Source organism: Cavia porcellus, unplaced genomic scaffold (genome assembly GCF_034190915.1).
Source record: "Cavia porcellus strain 051 isolate PalLab524CR breed Dunkin Hartley unplaced genomic scaffold, mCavPor4.1 scaffold_29, whole genome shotgun sequence".
In the NCBI taxonomy this organism is placed as follows: Eukaryota; Metazoa; Chordata; class Mammalia; order Rodentia; family Caviidae; genus Cavia; species Cavia porcellus.
Window position 1 is genome coordinate 21,504,065 of NW_026947512.1, and position 22,834 is coordinate 21,526,898.

Here is a 22,834-nt window from a genome sequence, read left to right on the forward strand (position 1 = left end):
GGACCCTGTGAGTTGGAAGCGAGAGTTCAGCACACACCTGAGAATTGAGACTTTGTTAGGCTTTCCTCCTCAGATAGCCACAATTCATGCATGTCTAGAATTAAAACCTACCTGGCCTGCAGGATGCCAACATTAAGAGTGAAAATACTTAGTGCTCTCCCAAGAGAGGGCGAATGTTGGAAAATCAACTCCAGCAAGATTCTTACCTTACAGGACGCCAGGGCAAAGAGCAACAATGTTTTCTCTCCCTAACGCTGTCTTATAAAAATATTAAAATATTCAAAGTTTAAAATTTTTTTCTCCAAGTTTCACTCTACCGACTACCTAGCTCAGTGCCACAGCAGGCAGGCAGAGGCCTCTTTCTATGGGCGAGCCAAGTCGCACCAGCCAAGTTTTGACAAATTATCAGTATGCATATAATTGCAAAGGTCACATTAATTGTGCATAAGCATGCTAATGGAAACTATCTTTCAATAAAAAGCTGTACTTTTTTTTTTTTTTTTTTTTTTTTGAGAAAAGGGTATTATTCTGCAATTCCAACTGGCCTTGAACTTTTATGTTGCCCGGGCTGGTTTTGAACTCACAGTGATCCTCCTGCCTCAACCTCCACAGTGTTGGGATTACAGGTATGCATCACCACGCCCAGCATAAAAACTAACATTAAAAGTTTTAACTTTTCTTTTAAAACAAAAGATATTAATGTATGAGGTTTTTTTCCTAACTAAAACCTCAGGTTTAATTACAGTGTTGGCCTTTTGTGATAAGTGGGTTTTGGCTTGCAGTTTGCCCACTGGCCTCTAAGAAATTCACTATCACTGAGCAAGATTCTGCTACTATAACTTGTTAATCTTCTTCCTCACTGATTTGTTTCTTATAGGATGCCAGCTGACAACTTTGTCTTAGCCTCTGTTGCAGCAGGGAGCAGGGAAAGGCTTATCAAGATCCAAAAAGCCCTAAAGAGCTCAGCAAAGCTTTCTCCAAGGATCACTGTGACGTTTTTGGACCCAAAGTACCTCTGAGATTTTATCTAAAAAGAGGCCTTCATTCTCTCCTCTCAGGTACATACTTCCTCTTAAGTGAATCTGAAAACAGGATTAAGGCTACATTGACTCTATGGAGGTGCTAACAAACAGTCTTTCAAGGGGTTTGACTGGTTTCTGGATAAAAGATGTTATGTTGAAGTTCTGCCTTTTTGTTTTGTTTTGGAAGGCAGGCTGGTGGGAAAAATAGTTCCAAATCACCAGCTAAGCTGGGGATTTAGCTCAGCAGCATAAGTGCCTGCCTGGCAAGCCTGAGGTTGTGAGTTCAATGCCTGGTACCAAAACAAAACAAAACAAAACTTCAGTGCAAATCACCAGCCAAAGTTCTACTTTTTGAACTTTCTGTTTTGGCGCTAGACATTCATATATACTCCTCTCCCTTAAAATAATTGCCTCAAATGCATCCATGTCTCTTGAAGTTTCTTAACCTCTCTGAGTCTCCACTGCCTGCTCTGTCTGCACAACAGGGATAATAGCAGCACTACTAAGTAGTATTGTTGGAAAGATTCATGAGCTGAAATACAACAATGCCTTACACAGTGCTGCCCTACGTATACAGTGGCAGCACCCGTACACTGAGCTCTCCCAGATTGTGTCTCTACTTTTGATCTTTCTCCTTCAGATTTTTATTCTTCAGCCTATTAGGAATTTCCAGCTCTATGTACCAAGCTCATCATGTCCAGAAGTAAATACATGATCTTCTTCCATAGGATGACTTTCTGTGGGAAGTAGCATCGTGGTGAATGCCTCAATGGGCCCATCCACTCAGGCAAATATGGCAGGCACATGAATCATTTTTCATACCTCAGAGTTCCTTCCCAGTCTATCTCTCTGATCCTCTCTGATCTCTCTGTCCTAATTTTACTTCCCACATTTGCATCCCTTCCTCATCAGTAGTAGCACTGCCTTAATTTAGGTTCCATTACTGTATGCATAGGACATGGTAGTCCTTTGAATTTGGGCAAACTAGGTAAACCATATTTGTAACATATTATAGTGTTGTGCTGATTACATGATTAATCATGCAAAGCAGAGTAATATATAGGATATGCAACTGGTTGAAATGATTATCATCACCATTACTATTGCTTTGTGACATCCATGCTGTTCTTACATTGAAGCTGTTTCCCCTACCTAGAAAATCCTCCATTTCCCATGTTTCTGGCCCCCTTGGGCCTTGCGAAGTGTTTACTTCTATTCTGGCACAGAATACTGACGTGATTGAGTGATCCCCTTATGTGTCTAATCCTTTCTACCAGACGATTAACTTCTTAAGGGCAGGGACTCTGATAGGTAGTAAGTAGTCAATAAATGTTGGCTCAACTGAACCTTCAGGATAAACTCCATCCCCGGCGGAAGGCCCGGTCCCTCCCAATTGAAGGCGGGGCGGGGAGCTCAGCGCAAGGGGTAGGTGGGGGTGGGGGTGGGACTCTTTTTCCTCGCCGTGGCGGCGGAGGCGCACGGCGTGGGTTAGCTGCAAGACGTCGTCGCAGGAAAAAGCCCAAGGTGCTGCCGTTGCTGGTCCAAGTCGGACTCGGTGTCGCTAGCGCTCGGCCCGTACAGCCCGTCTTCGCCGCTGCCAGCCCCGCGGGATGGACCCGGCCACCGCTCTGCCCCCGGGCCCGCGCCCGGCGATGCCCCTCGGGGGCCCGGGCCCGCTGGGCGAGTTCTTGCCGCCCCCTGAGTGTCCGGTCTTCGAGCCCAGCTGGGAAGAGTTCGCGGACCCCTTCGCTTTCATCCACAAGATCCGGCCCATAGCTGAGCAGACCGGGATCTGTAAGGTGCGCCCGCCGCCGGTGAGTCACCCAGCATCTCGGGTCCCGCTCCGGGCTGGGGAGCGAGGACGCCGGGTCTCGGCCAGGGGCACCCGTGGGCCTTGTTGCGGTGGGGCTGCCGGGGTCGCGTTCGGGGCTGCTCCGGGTGGGAGGTGAGGAGCGCGGCGGGGCCCGGCCGGTTGGGTTCGGCTCCGGATGGAGGTGGCAGGAGCCGGGGGCCGGCTGTAAGCCCCGGAGCCCGACGTGGAGCTAGAGCCAGGCCGGGCGCTAGGTCCCCGCCGGTCGCGGGGTGCGGGTGCGGGGGTGGGGGTGGGGACGGGGGACTCGCGAGTTGTCGTGTGAGGAGGAAAGTTTTCAATATGGCGGCGGGAGCCCCTGGTCCTTTGTGTGGTGGCGGCGGCGGCCCGGAGCGGGCCTCACCTGGGCGCCCCACCTTCCCGACCGGGTGCCCCCACGCAGCGCGCCCTGAGCCTCCAGGTGCCCCCCGGGCCGGGGTCGCGGTGGGGCGGCCGGTGTTGCCCAGGGCGGGGAGGAGCCTGGGCCGGGCCTGGAGCGGACGTGTTTTGGGAGCGCGAGTGTCGGGGTACACGGGGGTCGGCGAGCGTAGCAGGTTGGGCCGTGGAGCTGGAGTGTGGGAGGCGTCGCGGCCCGGACCTCGGAAGGCTAGGGGAGCGCCCCAGCCCGGCCTTCCCGAGCCGAGGCGCCGTTCCCTGTCAGGCCCTCGGCTGGGGGCTGGGGGCTGTGGGCTGGGGGTGGTGACGCCCCGATCTCGGGACCGCCCGGCTCGCCCGGCCCCTCAGCTCGAGCCGAAGCGCTCCCCAGGACTGCCCGCACCCACCCTTCGAGGAGGTCTAGGTGCGAGTTGGTCGGATCGACGGTTGGACGGGCTGGGGCGGTTGGAGGAGGTTTAACTGCCTCCCTCTCCTCCGGCCCTGAAGACCCCACCCCCACCCCACCCCTTCCCCTTCAACTTGCTCTTTGTAATGGTCTCTGGAGTTGCTGGGATTCGCTGATCCCTCGGTTCTGGGAAGCTGTTTTCAAGGGAGGTCCCTGAATAAGTCCTGCTTATCCTCCCTCCCCTACCCCTTCCCCCCGCAATTAAAAACAAGGTTCCATACTTGAGTTTTTCTTGGAGAAGTTGGCAAATAAGAGATGAAATAAGTGACCATCTAGTAGAGGGGCAATGTTTTGAAAATAGGCCCCCCCCCCTCCTTTTTTCTGGTATAGTGAACAAGGTTGGTTATTGTTGCTTTGAGAGGAGTACACTACTTTGCTTTTAGAGTGTAAAGAGGCCTGCAGAAGTTAGACCGGGGCTGGTTAGAGCCAAGGTTTTAATTCTTGAAGAATTGGTTGTTTCAAACATTTAACAATTTAGCTTTATGTACGATGATAGGAAAGTCGAATATGAATATTAGACATCTGTGTTAATGGGACCTTACTTAGAAATTAGGCAAATTTGAGTGAGTTGTTAGTGACCAAAATGAAGAGTTAGGTTCTTGGGAGTTGTCCTCCATGTTGGTATTGTGGTATACTAGGGCTAGGGTACATTCCTTTATCTTGTTTGCTTTTCATAGACCTCTTTTCACAAAAAGATAGTGTTGCTGTGGTTAGGTTTGGCTACCCATTTCCTCATCTAGACCAGCATATTTTGCACTCTGCAAAACGTGCGATTGTATTGCCCTTCCCACTGTGAATATCAGACAGATATGATGGCCACCATTTTGTATTGAGAATACTTTATACTACAGCCCGAGGAAGGAGTAGAGAGAAGCAAATATCTTTAGACACAACCAAGACTGTTTTGGAGACCTCCTTTGTGTAAAGGGGTCTTGCCTCCTCCTTTGTTTAACAAACTATCATGCCAAATGGAAAGAGTTTAGGAGTATTTGCTGATGATATAACCACTAAAAGGGAAATCTTTGAAGAAGTTGTAGCTTTTGAAGAGGGAATCTTTCTGAAACAAAGACTTAAGATGTAAACAGTCTTTGTTTTAGAAACGGTTTTGTTTTAGAAAAGCTTACCATGAACAAGTGGATTCATATAGTTGAAATATAGCAGCAAAAACAAACAAAAAACCAAACCTTTCCAGGGAAATGTCTTTTATGGTGAGCACTTTATATGCTTGTGTTTCTTGGGTGATTTTTTGTTCATTGAGCTTTTGGAGCACCAGTGGATTGTAAGGGGAATGGGCTTTTGGTATTTTACTTGTTAGGAAGTAAGAGAATTATAAAGCATATGTTTCTTGTTTTACCTTTGTATCTTTAATTAATGATACTTAGTCTCAGTGTATAGGTGCTTTCTGAGAGCCCTAAATTGCTTGGTTTAGGATGCTGACTGTTGACATTACTTTGTATATGGGAGCATGGGAGTTTGTAAAAACATAGGGTGAATAGGATAAAAATCCTAAATCAAAATGACTATTCAGAGTTCAAGGAGAGAAATAAAACTTGTTTCAAATTATATCAAATACATAAGATAACCAGGCTTGTTTTTCTTTAAACTGAGACATTTTGAAATTTACAATTAATCTGGTTTAAAATGCAAATTTTAACTTCCTCTTTCATATGCTTAGATGTCTGTTTCAAGACAAATGATGTTTTCCATATCACTTTGTAGTATTTGGAGATGGTTAATTTTAGGGTTATGTATAACTACTAGGCAAAAAAGTAGCTGGCTGCTCAAATATTTTCTGAATTGCCCAGGTCTCATAGAAGTATCAGTATTTGATGACTTTAATAACTTTTTATGATGCTTCCAAACATCAGATGTTTTGTGGTACTTGGGGAGATTCCACAGATTTCTTTGGCAGTGTCCAAAAGTGAGAGATTTAATCAAATCCCAGATGGCAAAATAGACATTTTTGTTTTGTTTTGTTTTGTTTTTGAGACATCTCACTATGTAGTGTGGGCTGGCCTTGAACTCCACTGTGTAGTTCAGCCTTACCTTGCAGCCATCGTCCTGCCTCTGCCTCCCAAACTCTGGGATTACCGGCATGCATGACCATGCCCAGCTAATGAGCTTTTTTTTTTTCCTTTCAGTTTAACTTTCTTTGCGCACTAGTTTGATCCTTTTATTTTTGTAGGCAAAGTATGAAACTACTTTGTTTAATAGTTAGCATCTTTGAGTGAATCTATTGGTTCCACCCGTAAAAGAATGAGGAGGAGTTTAAATATACCTTTCCTTCTATGGTAGAAGCGTTAATGACTTAGAGCTCACTTATGCCCATTCCAGCCTATCATTTCACTAATTTTGGGTTTCACTGGTCTTACCTTCTCTCTATGCTTTTGTTAAATGTTTGTTCAGTGGTGATGGTGTTGGGGATTGAACCCAAGGCCTCATTTATGGTAGGCAAGTGCTATACCGCTGAGATATGCTACCCATTGGTTTTTCTCACTTGTTTTATTCATTCACTCACTCATTTATTTAGGTTTTTTGAGACAGGATTTCACTGAGTAGTTGAGGCTGTCTTTGAACTCTTATTATAACCCAGGTTGCCTGAACTTCAGACACTTTTCCTGCCTCAGCCTCCTGAGCTGAAATTACGATGTATGCTGTCATGCCCAGCCACATGTTTAAAATCTTATTCTATAGTCATGGGAATAAAAATGTTTACAATACAAGTGAGGGCAAGATTCTTTTGCTGACTCATGTGTTCATAATACCACATTCCATTCTAAAGGTCCATTAATTTTGTTGATTATCTCACTAAGAATTACAACTGGATGGATAAATTGTACCCAGTTTACCACTGGCAAATTATAATCCCAGCACCCTAGAGGCTAATGCAGGAGGATCACCATGAGTCAAGGCCAACCTGGGTTACATAGTGGGTTCAAGGCCAGCCTGAATTATACTGGAGACTCTGTGTCAATAAACAAAACAAAAAAATTTAGATAAAAACCTACTCAAAGACTATAACAAATGATATTTTTGCTCTGTTTAAGGCAGACACTTGTGACTTAGACCTGAAAGATTGAATCTAAACTCCTGTCACTTTTTTTTCCCCTGAGGCATTAAATTTGTCTTTAGGGCTTGGGATTTAGCTCAGTGACACAAGCGCCTGCCTGACAAATGCAAGGTTGTGAGTTCAATCCCCAGTACCACCCCCAAAGTCAGAGATGTTAAACTTGTCTTTAAAAGCAGTTACAGCCAGATGTAGTGGTGCAGGCTTATAATTCCAGGACTCATTTGTAATTTCAATACTTGATAGGCTGAGGCAGGAGGATCACTCTGAGTTCCAGGCCAGCTCGGGGTACATAGTGAGTCAAGGCCAGCCTGAACTATATGGTGAGACCCTGTCTCAAAAAATAAACAAGTGGTCTAAAACTTTTTACAGAGGAAAATTAAAATAGCAAAGTGTTACAAATGAATACAAGTGTTTTTGAAAAGCAAAACTATAGTAAATGAACTCAAAGCCGGAGTTTGGATGCTTTTATTTAGAAACTAACCTTAAAATGAAAATTATTAGGCCTTATTTCTGTTCGATAGGTCAGTAATGACTTATTTACATGTTTGGTGTGGACAAGAGTAATGAAGCCCATGATGCTGGGATATTTGAATAGTCCGAAACCTATCAGTAAGGGAATTTCTTTTAGAAAGGCAAAGAAATATACTGTAAGCTTTTGATTTTCAAAAATTGAACTTGGTGTATGTGTTGTACTATGATCTTTTTGTATACTTTTTTTTTGTACACTTTTATATACATGAAAGTTGGCTAGAGAAAAGGACAAGAGAGCACCACTGCCCCCAGGTGAAAGTGCTAAGTTCCTGGTACTCTTGGCTTCCTGGAAGGCTACTTGTGTGTGAGCTTTCCAAATGCTATCTCCAGCTCTTCCCTTTGTCCTTCTGCTGTCCATTTGTTTTGTGTTGTCTGATTTTTCTTTTTCTATGATAAGTATCCTCTATGGAGTATGCTTTTATAGTTATGTAAGGTGCAGATTATTGCCATTTGTAAAGAAAAAAAGTCACCTTATTTTTTAATTAGGTGAAAATCTTTGTTAAATATGAGTTCCTTGTATAGGCATAATGATGAGTCCTTTGGGGTGAGTAGGTAGGTGAGATGGATGGATGAGACCTTGGAAAAGCTATTTGCCTGGCTACAGCCATTAACTTTTGCTTTTTTCTTTTTAAAGTTTGAAGAACTAATAACTGAACTTTGAAAAAACGAGTTTTGAAAATCTTGTTTTGGATGTGAAAATTATACACACCCTAATAAGAATTTTTTGTTTTGCTTTTTAGGAACAGGGTCTTTCATTATGTAGCTAATGCTGGCTTTGTACTTGATGTGTAGTCCCGGCAGCTTCAGCTTCGCATGTGCTGGGATTATAGGAATGCACTACCTCGCCTAGTTCCCAATACAGACTTCTTAACTGCTGTGTACTAGAGTTGGATTTAAGAGAAAATATACACCTTTGTACATCTCCATAAATCCTTCCAAAATGTTGTTTGCTGTCAACTATTAGATGAGTTCTATGGTGAATTTGCTTCTTTTATCCAAGTTTCTCAAGTAGAACAGACTAATGAAGAAAAGCAAAGAATGAGATGTTTTAGTTCCACAATTGTAAGATGTTGGGAAAAAATGTGAAATTTAACTAAATGCGTTCTTTCAAGTCAATTTTCCCTCTGCTGTGGTTTAAACAGCAGATTTTTTTTTTCTTTCTTCTGTAGAGATGAGATCTTGCTATGTTGGCCAGGCAGACCTTGGACTGCTGGGTCAGGTGATTCTCTTGCCTCAGCTTCAGAATAGCTGGGACTAGAATTCCCCCTCTACCTCATTTGATTAAACTTTCAGATCTTTAATTGTAGACCATTCCTCCTATAGTACTGTTGCCATATGTCTTTTACTGCCTTACTGTTAACCTTTTTTTTTTTTTTTCTGTTAACCTATTTTTTAAAATTTAAAATGGTTAAAAAAAAAAAAAAAACATTTAAGTTTTCTATTTCTTGTTTTTGGTACTGGGAATCCGAACTCAAGACTTTCACTTGCCAGGCAGGTACTTACACTGCTGAGCTAAATCCCCAGCCCAAGCTTTCTTTTTTTTTTTTTATTTAAAGACTTACTTGATTCTACCAGAGATATCATGATTGGGGTATAAATTTTAGAAATTTTATTATAAAAATTTCAAGCATATACAAATGTCTAGAACAGTCTAGCTGTTCTGGATGTAAGAGCAAAGAGGGCATCATTGGAATTGAGGGAGATCTTGTAATTCTCAGTCACAATGAACAGCTTGCCTTAGTTTTGTCCTGTTCAGCTTATAAATGACATTTGAACAATTCAGAGGAAGACTTGTACCTTTAGTGAGTGGTGGGTGGTGGGCGCTTTGCCCAGTTATGTGGGGATTGTATTTCTCACTTTTAGCTAGTAGCTTTGTTGCTTTGTCACCCTTTGAACCTATGAAGAAACTTAGCTGTTTTCAAAGGTGTGATTGGGGAATGGGTGGAGGGCATTTCCTAACAGCATCATTCCAATATGTCCATTTTAGTGTTAGCCAGACTTTAGCTCAGCTTTTCTCTCTTGGGAAGACACCTTCTGTTCATAGTGGATTTTTAGCCTGACAGAACAGAGTTGGAATCAGGAGTAACCTAGAAACAGAATGAAATCCCTGTCTTTCAAAGGAGTGTTAGGGAAACCATAATTAGAAGTCCAGTTAGTTGATGATAGGTTCCTAGGTTCACTTTTCTGTGCAGCGTGATAGTTTTGACTTGAACGTTGGTGCAGAATCTGTTTCAACTGAATTGCTGATTAACATTTATATGGTATCAAATGTGTGAGTATGTATACAAGAGAGCAAGCCCAGAGAATAAGCAAACACTATACCGCTGAACTATGTATTTGAGCCCTCAAGTATTTTTTTTTGTTTTGTTTTTCTGGTACTAGGAATCAAACTCATGACCTCATTCTTTTTGGGCAACCACTGTGCTGCTGAGCTATATCCCCAGCTCCACTCAAGTATTTTCTTTAAAATAGATAATTTTTTTTTTTTTTTTTTTTTTTTTGGTCTTTTTCCTTTCTACCGGTACCGAGGATTGAACTCACGACTGACTGCTTGCAACGCAGGCACTTATGCCGCTGAGCTAAATCCCCAGCCCCTAAAATGGATAATTTAAAAATCAACTTCTTGGGCTGGGGATTTAGCTTAGCGGCATAAGCGCCTGCCTGCAAATGCACAGTTGTGAGTTCAAACCGTGGTACCTAAAAAAATAAATAAATAAATAAAACTCAACTTCTTAAAAAATGATTTCTACTTGTAATCTCTTAACATCTAAGGACTCTTTTCTCCTTCTTCCTGAAACAGTAATTTTATTTCTTAGGTAGAAGATGCATCCAGGCAGATCACATAATGAGTTTTTTTTTTGTACTGGGAATTGAATTCAGGACCTTGCACTTGTCAGGCAGGCACTTTACCATTGAGCTATATCCCTGGCCACATAATGAGTAATCTTTTATTTATTTTTTGGTACTGGGGATGGAACTCACCACCTCATGCTTGCCAGGCAGGTGCTTATGCCACTGAGCAAAATCCCCAGCCCAATGAGTAATCTTTTAGAACATGTTGATTCCATTTTGTTTGGTATAATCTCTTATAAAATGTTGTAAAATTTAAGGAATATTTTGGGGGATAAAAGTTTGTTATCAGAGACTGTATCTACTACTACTACTTTTTTTTTTTTTTTTTATTGGTACCGGGGATTGAACTCACAATCACGTGCTTGCAAGGCAGGCGCTTACGCTGCTGAGCTAAATCCTCAGCCCCATATCTACTACTTCTTATAAGGCCGTTCCATTATTATATAAAATTAAAAAATTATTTCTAGATTTTCAAAAACAGGTGGGTAGAATTTTTGAATTCAGTTCTATCATGACCTTGGGCAAAGTCGATTTACTACAATGTATGTATTTTCATCTGCTATAAAGGGATCTGACACTGACCTAGGGCTGCTGTCTAATTAATTGATGGATTACAAGGAGCTTAAATCCAAAAGCTTTATTTGTTCATTACTAAGGAATTTGGGTACCTATTATAGTGAAACAAAGTTTAGTTTCAAGTTTATATCAGTTATTTTCCTTAAAAGTGAAGGGAATTATAAAAAAGTAAACCTTGAAAAGGGAAAAGCCCAGCATCAAAACAAGAATATATAAAACTCTGTTGTCTTGTGAAGCCTCATTTTTTCTGATAGATGTATTACAGGTTATTTCAGAGCATTCACAAGTGTATGTGTGTCTGTATGCATAGGGATGTCTTAATATTACAGAAACAGGCAAATGGAAGGGTATTATATGTATTCTGTTTGTTTGTTGTTTATTTGTTTTGAGACAGAATGTTCCTGTGTAGTTTAAACTAGCCTTGAACTTAATGTGTAGCCCAGGCTGCCCTTGAATTTGGCAGCAGTTCTCTAGCTTCAGCCTCCTGAGTGCTGGGATTATAGATATGAACCACCACATACATCTTCTGATACTGAATCTCTCTTTATTTATTTATTTTTTTTTGGTCTTTTTCCTTTTTATTGGTACCGGGGATCGAACTCACGACTGCCTGCTTGCAAGGCAGGCATTTATGCCGCTGAGCTAAATCCCCAGCCCCAAATCTCTCTTTTTTTAAATAGCTAAGCCAGATTCTTTTTTCAAATCCATTTTATTAAAAAAAAAATTGAAAACACAACAACTGGGAGCAACAGTGGTACATACATTGTACATTGCCATCCCCAAATCAGTCACCCGGCGCATAAGACATCTGTATTCAGTTGTCCAAACAATACGCTGTGTGTGTGTGTACATGTCTTGTTTCTTTCAGCTTCTCACACTAGTGAGATAGTACATTGATTACATATGTGTGTCTGATGTATTTCACTTATAAGTAAGGTCTCAAATTGCATCCATTTTCCTGTAAAAGTCTCCAGCTTAGGGGCTGGGGATTTAGCTCAGCGGCATAAGCGCCTGCCTTGCAAGCAGGCAGTCGTGAGTTCGATCCCTGGTACCGATAAAAATGAAAAGGACAAAAAAAAAAAAATGTCTACAGCTTATTCTTTATGGCTGAGTAGTACTTCATTGTATAAAAATGTCATATCTTTTTTAGCCATGCCTCAGTCAATGGACATTAGGTTGTTTCCAAGATCCACCTATTATAAATTGTGCTGCTATAAACATGGGTGTACTAATATCACTGTGGTATGATGTTTTAATTCTTTTGGTAAGATACCCAGAAGGAGAATAGCTGAATGAGAACTCCAGTGCTAGTTTTTTGAGGAATCTCTACACTAATTTCTGTAGTAGTTGCACCATTCTATGTTCCCATCAACAGTGGAGAGGGGTTCCTTTCTCCCCACAGCCCCACCAACGTTCGTTACTGGTTGATTTCTTCTTGATAGCCATTCTTTCTGGGTGAGGTGGAATCTCAGTGATGTTGAACAATTACATTTTTTTTGCTGTTTGTATTTCTTCATCTGAGAAGTGTGTGTTCATCTCAGATGCCCATTTTTGGATGGGGCCTTTAAATCTCAGAGGGCTGATTTTTTTTCTTACAGTTCTCTGTATGTTCTTGGTAGTAATCCTTTGTCTGAAGTACAGTGACAAACATCTCCCATGTTATGGGTTGGTTTCTCTTGCTGTATAAAAGCTTTACTCTGTTGGTTTGTTGGTTTCTCTTGCTGTATAAAAGCTTTACTCTCCCCTCTTTCTCCCTTCCCTCTCTCTCTTTTAGAGCAGAATATATTTATTGAGAGAAAGAAAGCTTCTGTCTGAGACAGAAACAGAAGAGGTCTGAGTGGGTTGCCCGCAGTAGGATGAGATCCCAGTTGTTAATTCTTTGTGTTCTTTTTTGTGCAGTCAAGATTTTGTTCATAAAGTCTTTGCCTACACCAAAGGGTTTTACCTACTCTTGTCTTCCAGCAGACTTAATGTTTCTGTTTTAATTTTATCTTTCAAATTTAGTTTAGTGCAGGGTGAAAGATATGGGTCCAGTTTTAATCTTTGGTGTTTGCAGAGCCAGTTTTTCCAGCACCATTTATTAAAGTTGAATGTGTTTGGCACTTTTGCAATAGATAATGTGGCTTAGTGTGTCTGGAGTTTCTGCATCTTCTGACCTGTACCATGCTGTTTTTATCACAGTAGCTTTATACTATGATTTCAAGTCAGGGATTATGATGCCTTGTCTTTGTTGCCTAGAATACCTTTGCTATTCTAGATCTCTTCTGGTTCCAGATGAATTTTAGGGTAGTTTTCTCTAAATCTGTGAGATGTGCTATTGGAATTTTGATTGAGATTGCACTGAATCTGTATAACAGTTTTGGAAGTATGGCCATTTTCATTATATTGGTTCTTCCTGCCCAAGAGTGCAGGATAGCTCTCCCATTTTCTAATATCCTCTTCAATTTCTTTTTTCAGACTACTGTAGCTTTCCACAAGGAGGTCTTTTACGTCATCCTTCATTACATTGATATCCTAAGTATTTTTTTTTTATACTATTGTGAAAGGTGTTATTTTCTTGGTTTTTCTCTTTGAACTTGTTATTTGTGTACTGGAAGGCTATTGATTTTTGAGTGTTGACTTTATATCCAGCTATGTTACTGAATTGACTTATTAAATCTAGTAGTAGCCTTTTGGTGGATTTTTTGGGTGTATGTAGAGTGTGTGTCATCTGCAAATAACAATAGTTCTAACTATTTCCTTTCCTATCTTCTTCATTCCTTTTATTTCTTTATCTTGTCCAATTGCTCCAGGTAAAGTTTGCAGAACTATGTTGAATAGGAGTGGAGACAGAGGACATTCTTGTCTTGTTCCTGATTTTAGAGAGAGAGTTTTTTCGTTGAACCTCTTGACATTACCTCTTACAATGGGACCCATAAATATTATGCTTCTGCTGTGATGTTGATATGACTTTTGTGTGTCTTGAGTCAAATAACTTAATAATGCTTTCTAAGATATTGCACAATTTTTATTTATATATATCACGTTTTAAGTCTACAAATGTTAGGTATTTTAGTTGAGAGTAGACATCTAGGATAGGATTTCTCTTCATAGCTATATGTTCTTTGTGTGGGCCTAGGCAGATCTTTTTTGTTGTTGTTGTTGTTGTTGTTGCTGCTGTTCATTCTTGCCATCTCACTGATTTGACCAAATTGTAATGCTCAGAAAACTAAAATCTAAACTTAGTGCATTTAAGCATGGAGCTCTTTATTAAGCATGTATTCTTATGAACTGTTACTGTGTACTATAGGCTACAGATGCTGAAACATTACAGTTTTACTCTAATTACATAATTCCAGAAGCAAAAAACAAATCTCTTGTCAAAGTGATGTAATTGCAAGGTCTTTAAGGCATGATCCTCCTGTATGGTTTTACCAACTCATCATTTGGTGATATTTAAACCAGATGGCAACATTTTGTCCTTGCCAGGATTTAACTTGGAGGGGAGAAATGGAGAAAGTAAACTCTCTGTCTGCTGTCTATTTGTGGGGTGAAGGATGAGGTAGTGGATAATTAGAAAGGGCTATGATGAATTGTTGCAGTATAGCTTCCACTCTGTTGAATTTCAGATATTTAAGCCATTCTCCTCACAGTTTCTCATCCAGTATTATGAGGCATTTTAGTCAAATTGGGAACAGCCACCAGATTTTTGAGTGGGAGGCTGGCTTCAAGGATTTATATAGAGTATGGATTTGGTTTTTAAGAATAGTACTTGAGGGGCTGGGGATTCAGTGCAGTGGTATACATGCCTGCCTGGCAAGTGCAGGGTCATGAGTTTGATCCTTGGTACCAAAAAAAAAAAAAAAAAAGAATAGTACTTGATGGCAGCCCATTTCTCTGGGTTCCTTTGTAAACACTCCCCACTTCCCCTTTAATAGTGTATCTTCCCATCCTCCATTCATAAAATATGTCTTTGACTTATATAATGGATAATTACTCATCAAGATTTTTAAAAAGGGAAACAGCTTAAAACTTGGTTTTCAGATTCTAAAATTGGTTTTGGGAGTGGTATTAACTAGTAAATGAAAACTTTTTTTTTTTTTTTTTTTTTTTGACTTTTTATCGGTACTGGTGAACTCATGACCGTCTGCTTGCAAGGCAGGTGCTTATGCCACTGAGCTAAATCCCCAGCCCCAAAAATTTTAAAAAAATAGAAATTTTTCTTTATGTTCTGGTAGAATTTTATCTTCACAGTTTTGGAGGCTGCAGAGTCTAAAATCTAGGTGCTAGTAAGTATGATGTCTACTAGAAGTGTAGGGGCTGAATCTGCTTCCATCATGGTCCCTTGATGGGGACCCAGGGATTGAAACCGTAGTCAGAAATACTGTGTAGACAGGCACTTTGCCTTGTTAAATGTTTAATGTTTAGTGGAGTCAACTGAGTAATTTCAGGTTTAAATTCAGTCTTTTTATTTCAAGTATGGCTGTTAAGGATCATACATATTATACCTAAAACTGTTTTGATTTATTGATGACATGGGGCTGGCTTTGAACTCATTGTAGGGCAGACTGGCCTGGAACCTGTGGTGATTCTTCTGTTTTAGCTAGGATCACAGGCATGTGCTGCTACATCCAGCTGTATTTTCACTTTCAGTGTTAGGCTTACATTTAATGTATTTTTGTTTTGTTTTACAGAGATGGGAGTGTTACTGCAGATTGAAATCAGGGTCTAGTGCATGGTAGGAAAGCACTGTACCACTGAACTAGCCCTTCATGTGTGTGTTGAGGACCAGAGGTTAAACTCAAGGTGCTTGTCATAGTTTTCTTGTTGCTGAGACAAAATATCCAACACTTAAAATTAAAGGAGAAATGATTTATTCCAGTTTACAGTTCCTGGAGGTTTTAGTCCACAGTGGCGGGCTCCAAGGCTGGTTAACATGGCAGAGGGGAGTCACAGAGGAAAAATAGCCCGTGGCAAGAGCTAGAGAGCCAGCAAAAGCAGCAGCAACTTTTAACCCTTTTAGGCTACTCACCTTTTGAGTGGTCCCATCAACATCCAGGCTGGGCCTTCCCATTATCTACAACCAGAACTCAGCTAAACTAATTAGAGCATTGATGTAGTAATCACACACCCTTAATCCTAGCATCACGCACGCTAGTTCCAGCCACCTTTGAAAGCCCCATCTATATGACTGCATGGGACATCTGGATACAAGCCAGAACAGTGCTATACCACAGAGCTCTAGCTACCGAATGTCTTCATCTTTTTAAATTTTTTAAAATTTTGAAACAGGGGCTTGCTAAGTTTCCCAGGTAGGATTTGAATTTGTAACCTTTTTGCCTCAGCCTCCCATAATATCCTATTTTAATTAATATTTTAATACATAAGATTGCTGAATTGTATAGGCTGGCCTCAAACTGGCAATCTTGCCTCAGCTTCCCAAGTAGCAGAGATAATAGGCCACTGTGTCAGGCTCAGTTGGTATCTTAAGTATAGCAGGGCTAAATAGCTGTTAAATATTTGTATCTAGAGTATTTGTATCTAAGTATTGTAACACGTGGCTGTTTTCCCTTTATGTAAACATTTCCTTATTATTTTTATAATAGTTGGGATTGAGTGGAGAGCTTTTATACTGAGCTAGTATTTTTGAGGCGGGGCTCACTAAATTCCCCAGGCTGAACTTGAATTTTTGAACTTTCAATTCTCCTGCCTCAGTTCTCCCAGGGTGCTGGGATTACATGTGTGAGTGACACACACCTTTCCTCTCACTTGAAAATAGAATTGCAGTGTCTTTAGATTGGAACATTTGCACCATATAAAGATTTTGTAATATGTTAGTATTTTCCTTTGAGTTTAGCCTGATTTCCAGTTTCACTGCTACCCCCACCCTGATCCTGACTTTGAAGTCCCAAGAATGTTTAGTCTGTAAAGGACCAATGTAAGCCGTGCATCTATAGTCTAACGAACCCTTACAGTTAGGGTGTGGGATGTTTAACTTTCCCTGCCCTTGGTGCCCAGGTAGGTTTGACTATTCTTAGGGTAAGTTAAGGGGGCAGAGTCTAACCTCTTTGCTAAAACATTCCTTTAAAAACAAATCATTTTTGGAATCTTTTTCTGGTCTTTTCTTAACGTTGGTAGCTTCAGTTTTTAGCTAGATATTGTTTTTTCTTCATTGGTATCCTAGGTATGGGAGAAAATAGACCAAAATTAATTATTAAATAACTTCTCTTGGAAAAAACTGTGACATATAGCTACTTGACTGTAACGTGGTTTTTGGTGCAAGCTATTGATACATGCACCACTTACAATTGCAGCAGGAGAGAAGGATCTGAGATTTCTTCTGGTCCCATTCAGTGTTATGTCTATCAGTGACCTAAAAGACATAATGGTTCCTATTCCCCACAACATGATGGCAGCCCATTGAGATGATGTATTTCAGGCTGTCCTTGAACCCTGGCTGTCCTTGAACTCGCAGCAATCCTGCTTCAGCCTCCTGAGTGCTGGGATTGCAGGCGAGTGTCATCATGCCCAGCCCTCTTGTTAAAAATTTAAAATAACATTTCATTATAGGCCTGATAAAAAGACTTTGAAGGAAACATGCCAGCATCCATATGAGTTCCTTCTTTAGGTAACTGTAGTAGACTTCTTTTGGGGACATATTGAGAGAATAAAAAAAAGTATCTATAAGTTCTCTTTAGCTTCCTTATTCTGTTATATATAAATAAAATGATAGTTCGCTAGTTCTTATGAAGTGACCAGTCAGGAAATTGTTTGTTTGAAGGTTAGAAAGTAAGATTCATGAAAGGACCATTTTATGTTTTCTTCTGTTTGACACTAATAAATCTAAGGTATTCAGAGAACCTACAAATACAGATTGTTATGTGCTAGGAATTGAACCCATGGCCTTGCGTATGCTAGGCAGCATTCTACCATGTGACATTCCCCAGCCCAGTTGCCAAGTTTGATCAAAAATGGTAAGGAGAGAATTAGTAAGACTTGTGCTTAAACAGTAAATAGCATGGCATGACATGGCCTTTTATAAATGTGATTTTAGTTTACAGATAATGAATCAAAAAAAGAATACTTTGACTTCTCAAATATTTAGTATTCTGAAGATAAAATAACTTTTGCAACTAGTACTTTAAAACTGATGGCTTTCTCTAGCCATGCCTGTGGTATTAAGAATTCTAATTTTAAGAAAATTTCCTATCCCTTGTTACAATTTTTAATACAACTATGCAAAGTCCACAAATGGTGGTTTTTTGTTTTGTGAGTCAAGATCTTACTTTGTAATTTAGTCTGGGGCTCACTCTGTAGCTAAGACTGAGCTCTTAGAGCAATGCTCCTGCCTCAGCCTCCCCAATGCTGGGATTATGGCTGTGTGCCACCATGCCTGGCTTACAAATGATTGCTTTGTTTACAGAACTTTTTGATGGTAGGAGTTTAGGGAGGATTGAGTTGATCCAGGTATATCTTTTCTAAAAATATTGGCAGCCAGCTGTGGTGGCACATGCCTGTAATCCTAGCATTTGGGAGGCTGACGCAGAAAGGATTGCTGTGAGTTGGGAGGCCACCTTGGGCTATATAGTGAGTTCAAATATAGTCTGAACTACATAGCAAGACCCTTTCAAAAAATTTAGGAAGAAAATACGTTGGTGTTATAAACATGGTAAAGAAATCACTATGAATGAGTAGAAAACACACTTGAAGGGGTTCCTTTTTAAATCTGCATGGACAGAGTTCTTTGCTTGATGAATAAGAGGGCATGATTGGCAGAGCAGCTGTTTCTGAGGTGTAAGCCAGACCTGAGGAGGATTCACAAGACCCTTTCAATAGGTTCAAGAAAATTTTCTTTTTTCAACTAAAGTATTGTGTGAGGCCAGATTTTCTACATACACTTTTTCTTTCTTTTCTTTTCTTTTTGTTGTTGTTGCTCTTTTTCCTAGTACCAGGAATTGAACCTAGAGCCTTCAGTGAGCTGTGATTCCAGCTTTTATTTTTTATCTTTTTTTTTTTTTTTCTGAGACAGTCTCACTAAGTTGCTAACTTGCCCATATTGGGTTTGAATTTATGATCTTCCTGCCTCAGCTTCCCAGAGCCCTGGGATTACAGGCTTGCCTTCATATTTTTTATTTTTATTTTATTTTACTTATTTTTGGTACTGGGGATTGAATTCACAACCTTGCACTTAGTGCTTGAACTGCTGAGCTAAATCCCTAGCACCCCACCTTTTTGTCTTCATGTATTTTGAAACAAAACATACTATAATTGATTGCAGAAAAAATGAAACTGTAGCGTATTTCTATTAAGTTAAACTTGATGGAAATTTATAAAATATTTATAAAGTAAAGTTTATGAAACATTAAATAGTAATCAGTTTTAAAAATTAGTTTTACTATTATGATAAATGTTGATGGATATAGCCTACCTAAATGAATACTATTTGAAGTCTTTTGTCTTTAAGAGATTAAAGTTATAAGTCCCAAAATTTGAGTTGTGGGAGTAGACAAAAGGGAGGAGATGTTGGGTTGTACAAAGCAAGAGTTAATGTCAGATCTATGAGTAAGTAGTTTCTCTATGTGTTAGTCACCTTCCTGTTGCTGAGATACAAGGCCTGACACCCACAGTTTTTAAGAGAGAGCTTTAGTTTGACTCACAGCTTAAGGGAGTTCAGTCAGTGGTCAGCTGAATCCAAGACAGCAGCATGACAGAAGGGCATGGTAGAGCACAAGTGCTTCCTTCAGGCAGCTTCACAGCAGAGCAGGCAAACAGCACCAGAGAAGCAGGGATGAGGGCCCAGACACAGACTCCCAGGCAGGCTCCCTGCGCACCCTGGCCTGCTTTTTTTTTTTTTTTTTTTGGCATTTTTACCGGTACCAGGGATCGAACTTATGACCACACACTTGCAAGGCAGGCACTTAGGCCACTGAGCTAAATCCCTGGCCTAATGAACCAATTATTACCAATTACTTAGAGACCATCATTTTTGTGTGTATGTTATACTGGGGATTGAACCCAGTGTCTTGGTTATTGTAGGCAGTCACTCTACCTTTGAGCTATGTCACAGCCCTTTTGTTTTATTATTTATTTTGATGGATTAGCTCATTAAGCTGTCCAGGCTGGGCTGAAACTTGCAGCCCTCCTGTCTCAACCTTTCTGAGTAGCAGGCCTTGCAGGCATGCATCCCTCAACTCTGTGGTTTTTTGAGGAAAGGGGCTTGCTGTGTATTTAAGCCAGAGCGGGCTGTAAACTGTGGCCCAGGCTGATAAGGAACTTCGAGCACCCCTTCTGCCTCAGCCTCCCGAGTGCCTGGATTGTAGGCCTATACCACCATGCCTGGCAGTTTTGTCTCTTTTTAGGAGCTTCTTTTCTCTGGTGGTTTCACAGACTTGACTTATGCTGTTGACAGTTTTGAAGAACCTGCCTAGGTACTTTGTAGGATGTCATACTATTGGAGTTTATTATTATTTATCATCATCATCATCATCATCATCATCATCATCTGCAGTATTAGGGGTTGAACCCAGGGCCTTAACAATCTTTCCTGTTGGGTAGAGAAGGATTTAAACATTAAAAAGCTGTGCGGTTTTTGTATTGATTAAGATAAATTCTATGTGATAGTATAAATAATATTTGATACATTATGCATATTTCTAAATGCAGGAGCATGATGTGTTTTTACTAACTTGTTTTTTTTTTTTGGACACAGGCTGCCTTGGACTTCTCTGTAGCCCAAGCTGGTCTCTAACTGGTGGCATCTTCCTGCCTCAGCCTCCTGGGTGCTGGGATTACAGTCCTGCACCATCATACCCTTAATAACCTGTTCTCTTTGTTTATAAAGTTTTGTCACCAGACTTTATAATTGGCAAAACTTTCAGCCTTATTCTTTTAGCTTTATAGAGACATTCCAAATTAACTTTTCTAATTAGAATTACTTGTTCAACATCATTTATTAAAACTTCCACAGCATTGTTCTATATAAAGGCAGATAAACATTTAAATGTCATCTTTTTTTTTTTGGTCTTTCTCGTTTTTATCGGTACCAGGGATCGAACTCACGACTGCCTGCTTGCAAGGCAGGCGCTTATGCCGCTGAGCTAAATCCCCAGCCCCTTAAATGTCATCTTAAAACTGTTTTCACATTTATATGAAATAGTGTTTATGGAGCTGAGAAAAGCATTAATATTTCTTTTTACAATGCTTGGAGTCAAAGCCAGCACCATGGACATACTAGGCAAGTTCTCTACTACTGAGGTGTATCCCTGGCCCTTTTTTTTTTTTTTTTTTCTTTTTTGTCTTTTTCCTTTTTATCGGTACCAGGGATCGAACTCACGACTGCCTGCTTGCAAGGCAGGTGCTTATGCCGCTGAGCTAAATCCCCAGCCCCATCCCTGGCCCTTTTTAAAATTTTATTTTGAGACAGTGTCTGGTTAAATTGCTCAGGCTGGCCTTGACCTTGGGTATCCTCGGTCTGGTCTGCCTCAGCCTCTTGAGTGGCTGGAATTTCAGGCATGTGCCATCACACCCAGCAAGCCATATGCCAAATGTTTCAGTTTAGTGATCATTAAGTTTCTTTTTCCCTTGTAACAGGGATATATAAAATATGGCTTGACTGTGAAGCTTAAAGAAGGACAACTTTCTATTATGTGTACTTTGTTTATTATAATATTGAATAACATTGGAAATTGAAAATATGAGTTCAGAAAATTATTCTTATTTTTGCTGGCATTGGGTTCTAAGAGACATTTATTCTGTGATGATTGAGTTTCATATAACATATGCAATTAGAAAAATGCTTTGGTCCTTAGTTAATGCTATTCTTTATAAACTGACAAGAATGCACTTTTGACACAGATTTTTAATTGGTTTTGTCTTCAGGGAATTAGAGAAACAACTTGTATAGCCTCTGTCTAGAGTACACTTACTCATTTTGCTAATTACCAGATCTCAAAATGATGACAGTCTCTCTAATTAGAAAGATTAAGAGTTTTTTAATACATTAAATATATAGATGCTAATAGATCATGTACAGTGAATTTTTGCAGCATTTATGAAAATTTCCTTTGAAAGTTAGTCTCATATTGATTGATTTTTGTTTTTTGAAACATTTCTATTAAATTGCTTCAAGTCGTTAGTGCTGGAACTAAAGAAAATGGTTACCTGATGTTTCTCAGATCTCTGAGGATTTTGAAGCTTCAGCTTCCTACTTGATTGCTTTCCCAAGGAAAATAATTTTGAGTGCTAGGAAAATAATCAAACTTTTAAGTAACATATATAGTTCTCATTTTTTGTTTTGAAAGGGTTAAAATAAAACCATTTATTTATTTTCAAATTGTTGAGACAGGGTCTCTGTGTAATTCAGACTGGCCTTGAGTTCACTATGTAGCCTAGGCTGGCCTTGAGCTCCAAACAATCCTCCTGTCTCAGCCTCCTCAGTGCTAGAATTACAAGTGTGTGCCACTACGCCTGGCTATTTTAAAGTTTTAAAAACAAGGAAAATTAAATCTCAGCAGGGAATTTATCCAACTGCTTGTGATCTGAATCTTACTACTTTTGGTTAGGATGGAAATGCTGTTTTTCTTTGGGAAAATGTAATTTATGATCCACTTTATTGATAAGGGCTGAAAGTTTTTACATTTTGGTTATACGATATCCCTTTTAGACACTGAAATCCCAAAGCAAAAATTTTCACAATGTTTCTAAATGAGGGTTTGATTGTTTATTTGGCTGTTTTGAGAATTATTTTTCCTGTTTCAAGGTTTTCATTTTTTAGAGCCTTTTTATTCTAGTTATCTTTCTTCTTAATGGTTTTTTTCACCCTTCTCATTTAAAACCCATGACTCAATGAGGCCAACCAGGATGTCTCACTTGGTGTTGAGCATCCAAATGATACATAGTTCTTTTATTGCAGTGCAGTTTTCACCTGATAGGGAAAGCCCCAGAATAGAATGATAGTCTTTTTTTCCTCTCATTCATTGTAACCAAAAGAGGAGACAAACTTTGCAATGATGTGTTTTGAATGAAAAGTGAGCTGAAATTGTGTGATTTTAAGATACTATACTTGCTGTATGTAAACTTCCTAATTGATATCTGTGTAATATATTCTGAAGTGT

General features: G+C 40.0%; 1 protein-coding gene across 1 annotated transcript in view; it reads left to right on the forward strand.

The window, feature by feature from the left end:
- Positions 1-2,483: 2,483 nt before the first annotated feature.
- The window catches only part of Kdm5b (lysine demethylase 5B), a 71,439-nt gene continuing 51,088 nt past the window's right edge, over positions 2,484-22,834 (forward strand). The window contains exon 1 of the mRNA XM_063240117.1: positions 2,484-2,836. Coding sequence (XP_063096187.1) covers positions 2,633-2,836 — 204 coding nt within the window. The 5' untranslated portion in view covers positions 2,484-2,632. The remainder of the gene's footprint in view (positions 2,837-22,834) is intronic.